An 18,162-nucleotide genomic window follows, 5' to 3' on the forward strand; every position below is an offset into this window, starting at 1 on the left:
GGTTTAGTACACCCGGTGTTGCTTGTGCAGTTTGGTGTAAATGTTCGGAGCGAGAGGTCAGGGCATGGGTAAGCGATAAGGCGACAAAGTCGGAGCTGGGAGAATTTTCCTGTGCATTTTCCATCTGTCTGCCACTCCACCAGTCTCATGAATTTAAGGTCACTGGTTATTTAAGATGCTTTACTTGGCTGACCTCCAACACCTCCTGGGAGGATGCTGCAAGACTAAGAGCAGTGTGCCTCACCACTCTTTTCATTTAGAACATAAATGATTAGGTGAGTAATCAATAAGTCAATCAGGAGAAAGGTAATCAGAAACTATGCAGAGTAGGGTCACTCGGTCAAGGAAAACCTTGAACTCCTGACCCACAGTGAGAGGATCTGGCTCTGTTATGCAATGGGATGTATAATAATACTTGGATGGTTTGGGTTCACATGTACGTCTAGTGGAAGGGCCAGTACAAATCAATATATATCCGTAAAAAGGCACAAGGGGTCACTGAGGGACTTAATGATTATGAAAATGATGTGGATCAATCAATGCTATGGCCTTCGCTGTCACCAGATCTTAACCCGAGTGAACACCTGTGGAAAAATTTGAACTGATGTGTCCCTCCGTCACCACCATCAAAACACCAATGAGGAAATATTTTTTGGAAGAATGATTCACAAATACTTTCATTTACATCTCCTGAAGAATCAGTCGAGGGAGTTCTGAAGCTGTTCTGGTGCTGCTTGAAGGCCAAATACCTCATACCTCACACATTATATTGGGTTTTATTTGTCACCCTTTTGTATAGAGTAGTGATGCATAGCTACAAATGTTACACGTCTTCCTTTAACATGTCAGTGCTACTGTTTTGACTCCAGAATCCACCTGTAGCAAAGAGTCTTACTTCATTTGTTCTTTTCCTCACTCATCCACTCCTCACCTCCCTTACCTCACTTCCTGTCCTGGTTTCCTCACTACTGATTGGCTCCCGTGTTCCTTTGTTGCTCAACTGAATTCACCTGCTCACATTATATAAGGTCTGCACTCACTCTTTTCACTCCCATATGTGACGGCAGCTTAGGTGAGTTAATTTTGTTCTTCTTCTGAGTAGAATTATTTTTAAGTCTGTCATTTAGTGTAACCTTATTTTATCTCGTCAGAACGAATCAGTCAATGTGTCTCAATCACTCGTTTAGTTAAAATACTTTAGATATAAAGAAAAATAAATCTAAAACACATGGACAATCATGGCTGTGTTCTTTGCATTCTGATAACAGTTTCCTTTTAACCTGCTAATTAACTCTCTAACGTGTAGTCTCCAGGATGAGGAATGCTGGCAACGTTCCTCAGAGATTTTGGCTCTTATTGACATGATAGCATCACACAGTTGCCAGCTGCACATCCATGATTATACTGTAATCTCCCATTTCACCACATCCCAAAGGTGGTCTATTGGATTGAGATCTGGTGACTGTGGACGCCATTTGAGTAAAGGGGACTCATTGTCATGTTCAAGAAATAAGTTATAGATCATCTGAGATTTGTGACACGTGTCTTGTTATCCTACTGGACACAGCTGTCAGAAGGCACTTTCTCCATAAGGGATGAACATGTCCAGTATTAGTACTCAGGTGGGCTGTGGCATTTAAATGTTGCTCAACTGGTACTAAGGGCCCAGAGTGTGCCAAAAAATAATCTCCTACAATATTCTACAACCAAAATCCTGAAAAACTGATAGAAATCAGGATGCTTTTATGCTATTTATAACAAATCTTTACCCCATCATCTGAATGTCACACCATAAAGTGAGGCTGATCAGATCTGGCAACATTTGCCCAATCTTTTTTTGTACAATTTTCTGTGAGCCCATATGAACTGTAGTCTTAGTTTCCACCTCGTAGCTCGCAGGAGTTGCACCTGATGTGGTCTAATGCCCCTTTAGCCCATCTGCTTCACAGTTTGACGTGTGTTCAGCGATGTCTTCTGCATACCTTGGTTTTACTGAGTGGTTACTGTTGCCTATCAGCTTGAGGCAGTCTGGCCATTGTCCTCTAACCTCTGACATAAACAAGGCATTTTCACCCACAGAACTGCTGCTTACTGGATATTTCCTCTTTTTTAAAAATCCCAGAAATTGATGTGTGGAAAAAATCCCAGTAGAGCCGCAATTGCTGAAATACCTAGAACAGCCCCTCTGGCAACGACCACACCACTTTTAAGTCCTTTAAATCTTCCTCACTCTGATGCGCAGTTTGAACTTCATAACATTATTAGGTCTGCCTAAGTGCACTCAGTTGATGCCTTGTTATTAGCTAATTCATTCATTTGATACTACAAGTATACCTAATAAAGTGGCAGTGAGTGTATTATGAAGTGCTGAGCTTGGAGCTTTGATGTTGAACACTAACTAGAGCTGCCATCTGACTGAAATGTCTTTTGGTTTAGGCCTTTTAAAGACATCATGCTGGGCCTTTGTTGTTGTTTTTACATTTTACAGATTTAGAAGTTGATGCAATATTTGGAAAAATAAGCAGGAGATTAAATGATTATGAAAATAATTAATGTAACACTTCATGCAATTTAAAGTCATGAGAAATAAATTAGCAGGAAATCCTAACACTTATGAAACAAGGATCAAAAATTATTTGACTTTGTTCCTTTTTCATCTGTTTACCGTACCTTCTCTGGATGATCTAATCAGCAATAGTAAAAACACTGTTTCTGCTTCAGTGTCACGCAGTGTCATGAATGTCAGTGGACATTTATTATAGCCGTTTCAAAGGTTTGATGTGGAGCAATAGTGTTGTTGGTCAGTAATTATTTTGTAATGCACAGTCATGCTGACTGGCTTATGCAGCGTTGTATAAAAACAAACAAACCCTCTCTTATTGTTTTGTTGTTTTGTTCTGTTTATTCATTGCCAGCATTTGCAGAGAGACCAACAAATGGAGCGCTTAGGCATGCTGGTCACATTCTAGCTGACAAAACACAAAGTCAGTTCATCAATATCCACCAGAATTTACATTTAGGAAAGACAACTGTTCGTCGCCTTGCATTTCAGCGAGCATGCATGAAATACAAAATAAGCTTACATAAATTCAAAGAGCATCATAGCTGAGCTAATTGCCCAGGCTAATTTCATTACCGGAGGCTCCATTTAGAGCTGCAACAAAATGTGGACAGCAGAGCAAGCGTGACTCCACCAAGTCAAAGCAACCAAGAAGCTTTTATGAGCACATACTAGTTCTGCTGCTTCGTGAAGCAGCAGGACAACAATTAATGACGTGAAGATTTAAAATGAGATGATTAAACTGGGGAGAGCGGCGTTTGATTAGAGCAACAACTCAGAGGCAAAACGCTGATTGCGTTAAAAGTTTCTCATCTTTGGAAGAAGTTGAACAAACTCTGCTTTTGTCAAAGCTGATTATGTCAGAGAGTGATCTACAAGCTGAGAGACGGCTTTGATGGGGATGAGGGCCGGCATCTAGATAGACATCAGGAACATGTGGAGAATCACGAGAGCTGACAGTCGCTGCTTTCCCCATAAAGCTGGACCTCTATTATCGATACAGGCAGACTTTGAGAATAGGTGTTAAGGTGCCAAAACGAAGGTTAAATTCATTGCTAACAGCTGTATGGTCAATAAAACAGTTTTAAGTGCTGCTTTGAATGGAAGTCTGTGCACCTTGGCTTCGCCCTGCTGGATAAATCTGTCACGACAAGATGTTCTTGTTTTGCTGGCCTCACCAGAGACACTTTTTACCGAGCAATTCAATTATTCACCCGTCTTAACTGATGTGTTTTGCTTACACCTGGGGGGGGGGTTTCTTCTTGAAGGTCTTTCAAGACATCGTCCGGTCCAATGTCAAGTGCTATTCCCTCTTGTCCTTGCTTCGTTGCTTCAAGTTGACTTTGAATTATTGAGCTCCGTGGCAAAACTCATCTCTGTAACTTTAATAAATTAACACCCTCGAGATCCAACCTGAAATAACCGCTAAGTTAATTTGTCGTGTAATAAAAATATTCTGATCATGACTATGAACTGCCAGGGGTAAAATGGCCTTTTAGACTAATCACTGTAAAGGATTTTGTTACCTATAAATGCAGCTTTTTGCACTGCTGTTTCAGAAGGTGTTATTATATTGTGTTGAGGCTTAAAGTGCACTTTCACTTTCTTTTATTGGAAAAATAACTATTGTGGTTAATTAGCTAAGAACGACATGTTCTGTGGATAATGAGTGCTCATGTAGTTCAGGGCAAAAAGACATTTTCATACAGAAATCTGTGAGGCACAGCTGTTTGTGTTATACACTGACTCGTAGCCTGTAGCACATGCACTGTAGTTTCTGAATAAACAGATATGATGAGGAACAAAATGGGCACTAAGAATAGACTAAATCAAGGAGTTGTGTGTTTTGCCCCTGACAGATCACTGTGGGGGTTGAAATTACACTGAAAGGCAGAGGTTGCAAACTGTAGAGATCCTCACTGGTGCAGAGGAAGTCAGTGAAACAGGATATGTATTGGTCAGCTCTTTTCTGACCTAAAGGTCAGGAATCTCTATAGAGCATTCTTTTTATAGGCTTAGATATCTGTGACCCTGCATATTGTTCAGTCTATGTAATTCATGCTCTCAGAATGGCTTTACTTATAGCAGTGCTAGTGGGGCAATTACTTTGGTCCATATTAAGCTCATAACTGTGTAATGAATTGCTATTAAATTATGTACAGGCAATTACAGCCCCCAGTGGATGAATCCTACTGTCTTCCATGTCACTATTTAATGTGTTTCATAGTGGAAAGATACTATATTGACAAAAGCTTTGGACCACACCTCTTTATCTTTTAATTCAGGTATTTTTAGTTCCATTGTATAAAAATAAAATGTATAAAATCAAGTATAAATCAAAATCAAACACCTAGCCATACAGTCTGCCTTCACAAAAATTTGTCACTGATTATTTTAAAGAATGTCGCCGCTGCAACCAATTTGTGAAATTTCTTCCCTCATAGATAGTCAATGAGTTACTAAGTGGTGTTATTGCAAAGTCGAAGTGTGAGTCTTGAAGTTGCAGAGCTTTGACGTCATAGAATTCCAAACTTCTTCTGACATTAACATCAGCACAAAAACTGCGCACTGGGTGCTTCATAACATAGGTTTCTATGTTCAAGCAGCTCCAGTAGGTGTAACGTGAAGGTAACTTGGTTCATGTTTCCTTATAGTGTACCTCTTGATTGATTTGGCATTAAGTACACAGATTTATGTTTCCACAGGATCAGCTTCATTAGTCTTACAACTTTAGTGATACATGTCTGACATGCCTGTGCAGGTTCTCAGTCATCCAGCTCATGGTAGTCTAAGGAGCTTGGAAAGAAAACGGCTGGACTTCTTTAAGTTTCGTTCAAGCAACTTAATGAAGTCCAGTCACTCTCTTTCCAAGCTCCTTAGACTTTAGTGATTCACTTTTTTATTTGTCGACATCTTAAAACTAATATTTAATAATTTAATATTTCAATTAGTCCTGTGTTTATGGTTTGGGCCCAAATCCTTGCAAAACTGCTGGGATCCCTTTTACTGCTCTTTATTTGATAAGATGGTTGATAAGATCAAGAACAAGGTAGAAACTACAGCTGTTATCTCTCAGCATGTTGCCATGCTTATTGGGAACATGTGGCTGACTTTAGCTTAAAAGACAGTCACATTGCTTCTAGCATAGCTGCATATTTTTAGGTTTGCTTTGAATCAGCATGAGAGGATGATTAAGAGCTCATCATTTTCATCTCATAATCAGTTCAAGCAGTCACGTTTTGCGATTTTGATCAAAGGAAATTTCATATGACACAAAATCTAATTAGTATTTCAGAAAATTCATTCATGTTTTCATGCAATAGGCTAAAGGCAATATCACCTTTTGGGTTATGTTCTCCTTTTGAAGCCTATTTTGTAGCATTATGGCCATTGCCATCTTGGATTTTTGGAACCAAAAATAAATATATGTGAATCAGAAAGTGGAATACTAAGTTACTGGTTAATGCTTGGCAACTGCTATCTGTTAATTAATGCTAAACAGCATACATGTAAACTGCTAGAATTTAACACACTAAAACTGAAGAAACAGCTTCCTGGATGTTGCTGAGGTGGCACTGCAGACTATTTAAAACATGGACAAAGTTGCATTGATAACATCTATTGGTTTGTAAAGTCCTATTTTGCCAGCGCATGCTCATATAGTAGTCACTTGCCAATCAAATCCATCAAAATGAGCATCATAGCGTACTATGCCAAACTCATTAGGAAAGTGATTACTGGGCTGAGGGCAATTTTCCATAGGAGTCTATGCATGCAGACTTCTTTGTGCAACTAGTGGTCATCAGAGATAATCCAGGTTTAAAAGACTTCCACACTGATTTCACACAAGAAATCAGTCATTACAGTTGACATAAAGGTGGAAAATTAGCTATGGAGACTAAATGAAATTTCTGCTGTGTAGTTTGTTTTAACATGGAAGTCCATGTAGATTGGTTCTTTCTTCCTCTTTCAGTTTTTAAAAACGTGCCATTCAAGGAATTGCAATTCATGCCACTCCTGTATTTGCTTAATTTTCAGCTATGTGGAGTAACTGATTTATACAGATATGGTCCGATACAGGTAAGATCATCATATTCAAAATTATATTAAATGCAAACAAATGATTTCTTAGTAATCTATTAAATCTAACATGATAAGATCACTGCGTAGAGTCAGTAGCCCTTGCTCCTCCCCAGCCTTGATGACAATGTGTTTTTAATGAACATGGTAAGATGAGCGTGCAGGGCCAGTTTGTAGTGTCAACACCAACAGCAGGGAGAGAGAGAGAGTGTCAGAGTGTGTGTCTGCAGCAGGACGAGTCAGGCTTCAACAACCTGACAGGCTGTGGCTCATTAAACCCCCATCAGACGCAGGAGGTCAAGACAACAACTACATCTCAGGCAACACACGTTAAGCAGAAACACAATGCGACTGTGTAGTTCCAACAGAATACTGCTTTATACCTATGAGTGGTTTTATTTTAAGCTTTTTAATCTTTACTGTTGAGACGTTCCCAGAAATCTTTAGATAAATCATGAAAAGACCAACGGCTTATAGACTTATTATTCAGGGACGGTGCAGATGTTGTGTACAATATGATTAAATGGAAAAAGTTGCTTTTGTTTGTATTCTGGCCTCACGCCACCCTTAATGCACGCTGTATTGCTGTGTTTTCTGTGTGGGCGGATGGCTGGCTGACTTCGGAGAAGCAGGTCGACAGTGTAGCTGCAGAAGGTTTCACAGTGGGGTAGAGAGAGGGACTGGGGGCACTGTTTGGCAAGACTGAAGCGATAAGCATAATTTCAGGCTGAAATATGCCGGCGTAAACAACGCTACTTGTTTGATTGTGTTTAATTCAAGTGTGCTTGAACAACAGTGACAGGCTGTTGTTCTAGAAAGAAATGTGTGTTTTGGGGTTCAACTATTTCTCTAGTTTTGACTCATGTCGCCTGAGCTGAAGTCCTGCAAGGTCAAATAAGTGAGTCCTACGCCAACCCTCAGGCAGGGTGGCGCCTCTCGATCTCCATCTGACCTCTGCTTTTCCCTTTTTCTCTCCTCTCCTGTTACTCACTGAGTGCACTGCAAAAACACAAACAACCCATCTGTATTTCTGGGTTTCATGGTTCTGTTTTTTATAATTCAATCTTATAAAAACACACACACACACCAGGGACCTCCCTTCTTTAACTGAGCAGCAGCAGAGGATGGAAGAGGATCTCTGTCAGATCTGCAAGTCGATTTGCCAGTCAGCTGGAAAGGATTAGAAATATCCTGTCCTTCTCTCACTCTTTGAAGCAGACTTATTAGGTCTGTTGGGTCAGAGGACCCTAGGGCCTCCCTACTAGCTCCGGGTCTGGTGCTGTGCATGTTAACCCTGCCTAGCCAGGGGTCACCACAGCCTTTTAAGAGGATTGCATCTTGGTGAAGTGAAGTGTAATGGCTTATTTCCTGGCCACACTGGAAGGGGAAATCAGTAGTATCCATTTGGGATATTGTATTTAAGCAAAATTGACTTAGTGGAGGTGTTCCAAAGTAAGTAAGAAATATGCTTAATTGTGTTTGATGAGAAGATTGATATCACCATCATGTTGCTATGGTAATTATGAAGCCTGAGCCGGGGGGGTAGGTAGCTTAACTTAGCATAAAGACTGGAAACTGAGGGCAAAAGCCCGCCAAACGCTGCCCAAAGGAAATTAAATCTGCCTGCCTGACTTCTAAAGCTTTTAGTCCACACATTGTGTTTGTCTTTTTGATTGTGATATAGTGCCTTGTGTGGCTCCGTCTTACCGTGTGTTAAGGTGACAATGCTGCTCTGATAATGTCAGAGGAACATTGTCTGTTCTCTGGCAGTGCAGCTGTCACATCAGGGACGACTCAAACAAATCTTCACCGTGCCAGCTACATCCTCCTGCACCCTCCCACCCCACCCCAACACACAGCTGCTCTCCAGGAAATGTGTTTTAACAAAAAAGCAACAACCCAAAACTGTATTTCAGTACAGCTTTGGGTTGTTGTTTCTCTTCTTTACCGTAAGCAGCTGCCATTAGTGGACAAAACATCACCCTAGCAGAGCGTAGGAGAATCTATCCATGGGAAAATAAATGGCGTGGTTATTGATGATCTAGAAAACGTATGGATAAAGACAAGTATGTGAAAATGGATTCTCATACCTCCATCAAACTCACACTCGATTTTCCCATGTGACTGTGGCTGTGCACTCATGGCCGTGCTGCTTGTTTACACATAAATAAAACGTCAGCCAAGAGAACAGTGAGCATGAGGGAAAGTTTCTCTCAGTCTTTTGGCTGGACAGTCATTTGGCTGTTGTGTTGTTGTATGTTTGCATAAAACAGACACATTTTCCATGTTGTCTTGTTCTTGACTTTTAAGCTGCCATCCTAACCTGTGACGCTAGAATTATTCATGACTCTCTGATGTGAAACGCAGCAACTCCACAGGCAGTGGGCATCTGCAAACTGACAAAGGTTAAATAACATGAAGTCACAGGTTCTTTCTCTTCCTTGTTATGTAACCGACACTTTTTCCCCTCCTTTTTTTATTTCCTGACGCCTTCTGCTCGCTCTCTAAACACCCGTTTCCTTTTCTCAACAGTTCATTTGCCATGTCTAAGTCGGCGGTGAAGAAGCTGCACTGGCGTTCAAAGGTGCTAGACAGCTTTGTACCTCTACAAGGTTCGTCGGGTGAGCTGGGGATCGCCATCGGGGGAGGAGCAGATTATGGAGAGTTTCCCTTTGTCACGTCAGCCCCGGGTGGTGGCCTCACTGTGGGTGACATCATCCTAGAGATTGGGGGAACACCAGTTTTAGGGATGACATTAGGAGATGTCCGTGGTATCCTCAACTCTTGCCCCCATCCTATCCGCATCAAAACTGTGTCACCAGGTATGACTCAGCACCCAAAACAGCCAACACATTAGTCTGCAACTCATTTAAATAGATGAGCAAATTATGGGCACAAAGGCGATGAAATGTGTGAACACAGGTCTGCTTTGTTTCAGGTAAGGCCCTTCACATATCTTAATTCTTAATCTGAAATTCCCACACTCTTACTGTAGACAGTTTACAGTGACTTATCACTGTTTATCTTGCACGCCATTGCACTTGTTTCATCTGTCTACACCCAAACAATCTGCTACACTTGCTTCCAAGCTGTCATCCATGATATTCCTGCACAATAACAGCCTCCCTCCCCCGAGCTCTCACACTCCAAATCGTCGGTCTGTAGTGTTCTGCTCTGCTGATTTGTGCTTGTCAATTATGTCGGGAGGACTGGTTAACATGGGTAGGAGTTCAAAATGTTTGATGACGCATGACAAGAGTGTGGCAATCGAGTTGCCTGTCACTCGCAGTGGGGCCTTGATGTTTAGAACAGGGGGCTGGGGGAACGGATGTCTTTGTCGGCTGCGGACAGAACGATATGTCACCAAAGTGTCACCTGACTGCACCTCCCGATGGCCTTGCTCGCTAGATTGATGGCCGATTTGGCCACAGGGGCGTAAATGGGGACCTTTGCTCCTGGTCGCTCTGCTACCGGTAGATCCATTATCATTTCTGAAGTCTGCCTGGTCCTCTCTGTGCAGCTTGACTGCATGTGGTGTGGACATTGATAGATGATCTGATGCTTTGGGTTTCTGTACCACACCTCCTCTGCTACTCCTACTACTACAACTCCCTCTGCTCCTGCTTCGGAATACTGACATCAGGCTACAGTCCCGAGAGGAAGCAAGCATTAATGCTGCAGAGAGGAAAAAAAGAGCAGTGATGCCACACAAATCAAAAATACCCAAATTTAAAATTTCATTCTCTGGTTTTGATGACAGCAAAGCTCCAGAAAATCTTTTTTGCATTGCTGTTATTCCTGGCTTCAGACATATGCTTAAACATTGTCAGTTCATTCAGTTCAGATTTGAATTTTGCTCTTCAGCAGACTAGAAAATAGCAGCTGTTTCGTAACATCACGAACAAAGCCGCCATTTCTCCCAAAGGGCGGCAGGCTAGATTCATTTCCCTTTACAGACAGCAGCCATATGTGACCAGTCATATGTACATGCTGCCTCCACTAATAAAGTTATATCACTGATCCTTTTTTTTTAAATAGCCCTTTGTAAATTCTGCCTGCTCCTGGGCAGAACCACTGTAACAGCCAGCATGGATAGGGGGTGACAGGAGTGTGGATGGCTCGGCGACAGCCTTCAGGGGAGGCACTGACAGAATGGTCGTCTGTCAGAGTGACAAACAGGAGACACGCTCAGTCCATCCATAACAGCACGCGGCCTGCCATCAAAGGCCGTAAAGCACGCGAGACGATATTAAGAGATCAGAGAGGAAACAAAGCCCCGCTGTGTTGAGCGGCTCTGCCTCCTCTGGTGACAGCCTCTACCGTTGTGTCTGGAACAATTAACCTCAGTAGGCTGTTGTAGGTATATGCACGAGGAACTTGGACAGGCACGTTTAATTCTCAGGAGCTACTATGAAGTGATATAGAGACATCAGCAGGCTGTAAAGTACTGGTGTTAAATCCAGCTTGTCAGGAGTAAAAGTTAGCGCTTTAGATACATTTAAGCATGCATCATCCGACTGTTTATGCTTACTGAGCTGATTTATTTCCTTATCTCTCTCCTTCCTCATCTCTATGCCAAACTTGTTTTATGTGCCCTTCTCTCAGGCCCCACATTGTGTAAGGACCTCAGGTTGTATCTGAGTAAGTGCTTCACACCCGGATCAGTGGACAGCCAACTTCAGCAGGTCATCAGAGAGAACCTCTACCTCCGTGCTGTACCTTGTAAGTCCTCTCCTGGGTTTCACTTCTTATCTTTATATCCAGTATTCCTGTATTTATCTTGCCTTTGTATATCTTATCTTGTCTACTGCAGTTTCATCCTGATGCTACCATGTGGCATGCCCTAATAGCAAATGTATTGTCTCCAGGTGTAATTCAGTTCATTTCAATGAAATTGTACTGAATTGAATGAAAATACTGATTTATAAGGGCATGTCTCTTTTATTAGTTGGTAATATTTTGTTTTTACACCAGTCTCATTGCTCCTGCCATGTAAACACGATGGTGTTAATTAGCATTTGAGCCGGCAGAATTGTTTTGATCACTTTCTTGTGTCAGTGTATATTTGTATGGAGTTATTTTTTTATGAAATATTAAATGTTGGCATATGAGAAATACGTATATTTTAAATCAGCTTTTGGTAAAGCTGACTGAACTGTAACAGCCACCATTTGTATTGTCACAACACTGAGCCTTTTCCTGAGTGGTAGTCTCATATTTACAATCCACATCCATAAGCTGTTTGACCGTTTGTTTGGTGGGATATCTAATTCTATTCATGCTTAACAAGTTTTTTCTTTTGTCCTGGTGTTTGCATCATGTCCTGAAAATCAAGCCTGTGGTCTGCAAACGCCGTTTCATTTTGATGCCTATGACTAAAATCAAGCACAATGGCAGCCAAAGGCAGCTAGTTGTAGTGCATCTGTTGCTATCTTAATCCTCTGTAATATGACGTCACTGGAAACAGCCAGAGGATATAACAGCTGAGTAGAGTTTTATCAGAGAAGCTTTGTGTTTTGTTGTATTTTCCTGGCTTTCTTTAATAATATCTTTTGTTGTTGTTGTTGTTGTTGTTGTTGTTGCTGGGGGGCTTTTTTTCCCTTATTTTCTTCAGGTGGTAGTGTTAAATATACAACCCACCTCGTGTGTCAGTATTGTTAACCTTGTCGTGGCAGTGTGGAGTTTTGTTGCTAATCTCTCCTTTAGTCCATGAAGTAGGTCATGTGGGACAATCTGCCCCCGCACCACATGACGCACTCGCTGACAGAACAAGGAGCGGTTGAGAAGTGTGTAAAAGAGTTTAAACTGCATCTCTCAGTATACCGCATGCATATTGTCATTACAGTGTAATTGCAATTTTAGCCACACTCCCTCATTACGTAGCCATGCATCTACACAAGCAACTGCTCAGGGACTGAATCGACCAAATTAACATTAAGTCTTTCAGTTGTTTTGTAATGAGAATGGTATCAATAAGGGGGGGATCTTTACACAATAAATGGTTGTTAAATGATTTCACACGTTAGTTTGAGAAAACAGAGGATTCATATATGTATACCTATACATCCATATTGATTAGATATTGATTTATCACTTGAAACAGTGCAGAGGATCCAAACTTGGCAAACTACCTCCCATCCCTAGGTGCTTTATTTTAGTAAGAGTGACAATAAAGCAGACTCAGCCCCTGCAAGTGCAATCCCCTGACCTGCTGAAGATGACACCACAAAGATGCTGTTCATCTCATGCTTATAGCAGCACAAGCATCTCCGAACCGATCACATTTCAAATTTGATCACTTGTAGATATGTAGAAGCTGAATTTTCTTCCTTTTTGTTGTTTTTGTACAAGTAGGCAGCTGTGTTTAACAGGAACTTAAAGCTGAAGAGTTTTCATCAGTGGCTCATTGTGGCCCCCTTCAGGATCATGTGCGTGCTCCTACTGCTCCCTCCAACACCTCGTTGAATTCTCTAATACAATGAGTAATTAGCCTCAGTTCAGGTTTTAAAAACGTGTTTGCCATAGGGAAGCAAAGATGGTACGAGAAGACCTCAGTTTTGATTCGCTTTTTTATGTGTAGATAGTTCTTCCCTGGAAACTGTGCTCAGTACCAATGAGCTATTTCAGTCCTTAAACCCTTTTGATGAGACAATGTTCTCTGATATTCAAGCTGGCACTGATGTAAGAAATAACATTACAAAGGCTCAGTCAAGTGAATTGCAGAACTAAGTAAATGCAGGCTACTGTATCAATAATTCTGAGGTGGAATTAAATTAAAAGCAAATGTCTATCAGTGCCAAAGTGGAGGAGGGGACGGCTGCGGTCTAATAGCCCTGTGTGTGCAGAGAGGATGATCGCTGTGTAGCTTTGGAGAACATGTACATGCTCAATAAACAATCCTGCACCCTGTGTTCTGTTCTTTTATACAGATTGTTCTTTTTTGTCTTTTCATTCCCGTTATTTTGTTCTGTATTCAAGCTTTGCAGAATTTACATGACCCTCTTCAACTTTCCCATCCATAGTTCTATAATCGCATTTGCACATGTGCCCTTGGATGATTCAGAACCAATGTCACGGTATCAAGGCTGGCTGTTTCTCTTTCTCCTCCATAAAAGACTTTTATAATTGTCTTCTGAGTGAGTCGGAGATAAGAAACATCATCATTTAGTTATTCTAATATGCTTGCTCCAGCATGTCACCCAGACTCTCTGTGCCCTTTTCAACTGCAGGATTTATTGTTGGCTATTTGTGTGCAGTGATCTTGACAGACAGCTCTCTCTGGGTGTTGATACAGAGTTCTGTGTAATTACCTCTTCAATCCCTCCCTCGCCCCGTCCCCCGAGGATCAGAGCGCCGCTTATACGGGGACAGGCGGGAAAGAAGATGTCAATAATCCATCCTGTCTCCCCGCTGACATGTCATATATGTCTCTGAGGAGGGTGCATAGATAATGAATCTGTGACTCTCACCATATCAGCTGGAGTGATGCTGTGTGTCCTGAGGGGAGGAGAAGAATCATAGACATGTCAGATGCCATCATGAGATTTGCAATCAAATCTTTAATTAGTAAAAGAAACTGCTATTTTTTTTTTTTTTTTTTTAAAGAAAAGCATCTAAGAATAGGGTTTTTGTTTTTTTTTCTGTTGCCATTTTTGGAAACCGGAGGTGCAAGACCCACCCTGATCTGATACAGATAATGCATCACATCAGCCCTTCTCATCTACTTTAAACGTGGTCAACAGTTTCCTAATAAGCTGGGACTGGAGCGTCAGACATCACTGGAGAAAATGTCCATCTCAAGCCATCCTAGACAGTAAGCCACATACTGGAAAACTCAACATGTGGAAGTATAACACAAAAAAAGAGGTTAGCCCAACAGGCATGAAACCAAACCGATATAGAAATGCATAAGTGATTTGAGCATATACTGTTCATTAAAGGGGACCTATTGTGCCAATTTCCAACTCCATCTTGTAATTTTTGCACTACATGACAGTAGCTTTGCATGGCTCACAGTTAGAAATAATCCTTATATTTATCTTATACTTGCCTTTGCTCATCCTCAGTTAGAAACAAGCTGTTCTAGCTAGTCTGCTTGTAAACCAGCTTCTAGGAAAGATGGAAAAAGAAAAGATGTAGGGGAATGTAAAAAAAAAAAAAAAAAATCCAAATCACAGTGATGCTGATTCACACTGGACTAATATTATCTTGGAACCTCAGTGGCTGACAAAGTATAGTAGGTAATTTGTGGCTGAAATTTGACTTTTGACTCTGGGTAATTCTGGTCCTTTGTGATTGTGGCTTCAGAAGAGAAGATCAGTAACACAGATTTATCACGTCTGTGGGGCAGTTTAAAAATAAATCCTGTTTAAAAGTTTTTTTTGTTTTTTTTGTGGGCAAACCTCCTGATTTGTTTTTGTCTCTCTCCAGCTTAACCTGAGCTCACATCCTACCAAGCTAACTCTTAAGTTGACTTATGACTTACGCTGAGTTTAATAATAACTATAGCAGTGAGGTAGGTGATGTTTTCAGTACGAGCTACAATGACTGTCTGACTGTTGACTGTTTGCCAGTAGCCTTTATGCTACAGTTGACCTGTTCTGCATATTATTGTTTTTGTACTATATTACAGCAGCTTTGCATGCACAGTTAAAAAAAAAAATCAGTTTTCATGTGATACTGTGCTTTGGTTCAGCCTCTCATTTCATCCCTTGTCTTGATTAGCTCCCCTGCCTTTAAGCCCCCCTCCCTTTAAGGCAGGCTTTCTTCTGATTGGTTGCCCCTGGAAACAGAAGATGGATGGGTGGGGCTGATGTTTTAATGTCTGATGATCAAATTAAAATTATTAACCTTGAATATGTCTAAAGCCAAGTGCTTAGAGCGGTCTGAAACCCAGGATTTCTTATACATACTTGGAACTCATAATTTTTTAACATTTTCCATGTTTGGTATGAGAGCCTGCCAGTGTAACAGTAGTTATGTGACAGTAAATGATGAGGAGCATCATAGGTTACTTTTAGATACATTTTATGCTTCAGAAAGAGCAGGTCAGGCTGATGGAGATTCCTCATGCTCTCTAATGTGTGGTGCCTCTGTGACTACATGGGTGAATTGGCTGCAGAGTGTGTGAGGGCTCATTGTGGGGCTTTGTGTGCACTTGTGTGCATAAAGTCCTGTATGTGTCATTGTGGCTGCGAGAGCTGCTCCCAGGACAGCAGTGCATTAATCATGGGTTTTATAGGGTAGCTGGGTATGACTCCCTCCTGCTGGATCCACAGACATCATATGTGGTCCTCTAGGAGAAGGACAGAGATTTGTCCTTAGTTTGGCTTTGGGGGATTTTTTTGTTTGGGTTTTTCTTTTTTCTTTTTTGTCTTGGGAAATGAATTAATTGTTTCAAGGTCAGTATGGGTGCCACAGTGTTCAATTTGCAAATTAAAATTACACCACTGGATTTGCGAAAGATAATTTTGTGGTGTGTGGTGTGATATTTTTCACACCACATGTCTGTACTTGTGTTTAATTGGTTGGAGATTTGGCATTGGGGTTAAAATACAGCACGCACAGAGCGTTACCTGAGTGATCCCACAACGACACAGGATGCTTTTACTGCCATGGCTTGGACTCACCGTTCTCTTCCAGGCCAAGGTCAATGTGAATCAATTATGATGACAGACCATTGATCATCTGAGTGCTCCATCTTCACAATCGTGATAGAGCGGCTTTAAGACTTTCTCAGTGCCTCATTAATGTTTAATTCGGTTCTTATTGATCTGTTTATAATAAAGAGGCCTTGGTAAATGCCTTTTGTCATCATTGTGCTTTTCATGCCGAAGGGTAAATTTTGGTTTGTGGAGGCTTCACCTTGGGCTGCTTTTACAACAACATGGAAATCCTTTTATTAAAGAAAAAAACAAAACAAAAGAATAGCCGACTTGGTTATTTCTCTGCCAAGGAGAGAGCCAGCGTACAGGTTGTTTGTGTATTTGTTTCCTAACAAGAGAAATCCACCCTGCCAAATTTCACGAAACTTAGTGGTGAATTAGAAGCGGTGTTACATTTTGCTGCAGAGCTGCATCAGTGCAAATTTGCATTGATTTGCAATCAGCAAACGTCCGTCTGGTTGTAATTATCAATGCATGTTGTAGTTTCTCTCCATTTCTACTTTTTAGACAATTTTTGACACTGCTCTGAATTAACCAGTAAAATTAATCTTGTATAGAGCGATAGGGTTGTTTCATATTTCATCTATTTTGTCAAACTTATGTACTTATGTAATCCTAAGCTATTTATAACCTGCTGATTTGCAACTTTTTTTCAACACTGAACTCAGATTGATGACCCCTGATGAGAGGAAAGGGTCTTGATTAACTGATACATCATCCATGTCAGAACTGATGGTGTATTGAGCCCTGTGATGCTGATGTATGACATAATAATTTGGGTTTTTTCTTCTCTCCTAGGTACAACCAGACAGCCCAGAGAGGGGGAAATCTCAGGGGTAGACTACAACTTTGTCTCTATTGAGGAGTTTTTCTCTTTGGACGAATCAGGAGCGCTGCTCGAGAGTGGAAAGTTCAAAGGTAAACACTTCAGCTAACTGCCTGTGCATTCACAGACTGCAAGATGGTGTTTCATTATGCAGGGTACATTACATTCTGGTTAAAAAGTGAGAGATGAAAAGCTTTCTTTACAGCATCTCTGGATTCTGATCGGACAACCCAACATACATCAGACAATGAGAAATAACCCCTTGATGAACACAATTTACATATAGATATCGATATACATATATAAATAGCATAAATTGGTGTTTATATGTCAGAGGATTGCTGGTTAGATTATTATTCCTGAAAAGATAAAATTTCTACTTTTCACTTTTGAATGAACTTAAAAATTTAAAGCAAAGTCCAACCAGATTCAGCTCAGAAAGCAGCGGTGTGTTGTTATTGTTACCCTAGAGGTTTTGTCCTTTTTTTAGCCTTTTAAGGTTAGCCTTCTTAGACTGAGATTTCTATCAGCAATGGGGGACATTTAAAAGTTGATGTGTACAGTAAACCAACGCACATGGATCAGTATTTAACGTTTGACCGTCATTATCCACTGGAGCAAAAACTAGGTGTGATTAGGACACTTCAACACACAGCGAACACCATCCCCACAGAAAAAATGGCCAGAGAAGCAGAAGAACATCATATCAAGAAGGCCCTCTTGTAAGTGTGGTTATCCCAGGTGGACTTTTGTCAAAGCCCCAGGTGATCTAAGAGAGAAGATCAACTGCTGCCTAAGCGAAAACCCTTAGTGATGCTTTATGTGTCAGGAGCATCGGGACATGCTCTCTAAACACTGCATCTCTGTGGCTTTCAGACCCCAAAAAACACTGGGCCAAAAATTGGTCCACTCCAAGAGCCCGGTCCCCCAGCACAAAGAGAGTAATATAGTGTATGCTTGTTCCCTCCTGGAGAACACGGCGGGTCTGGGCCCAGCGCTGGAAAAATAGCTGCAGGGCAGGATGGCTGCTG

General features: G+C 41.2%; 1 protein-coding gene across 2 annotated transcripts in view; it reads left to right on the forward strand.

Annotated features, from left to right (window-relative positions):
* magixb (MAGI family member, X-linked b) overlaps nucleotides 1–18,162 on the forward strand; it is a 49,554-nt gene that overhangs the window by 3,581 nt on the left and 27,811 nt on the right. For both annotated transcript variants that reach the window (XM_085394468.1, XM_085394467.1), the window contains exons 2-4: nucleotides 9,173–9,462; nucleotides 11,246–11,362; nucleotides 17,104–17,223. In XM_085394468.1, coding sequence (XP_085250594.1) covers nucleotides 9,183–9,462; nucleotides 11,246–11,362; nucleotides 17,104–17,223 — 517 coding nt within the window. In that variant the 5' untranslated portion in view covers nucleotides 9,173–9,182. The remainder of the gene's footprint in view (nucleotides 1–9,172; nucleotides 9,463–11,245; nucleotides 11,363–17,103; nucleotides 17,224–18,162) is intronic.

The sequence above is a fragment of the Rhamphochromis longiceps genome, linkage group LG20 (assembly GCF_057381845.1).
Source record: "Rhamphochromis longiceps isolate RC_006_pf linkage group LG20, R_longiceps_female_GT1.1, whole genome shotgun sequence".
Lineage (NCBI taxonomy): Eukaryota > Metazoa > Chordata > Actinopteri > Cichliformes > Cichlidae > Rhamphochromis > Rhamphochromis longiceps.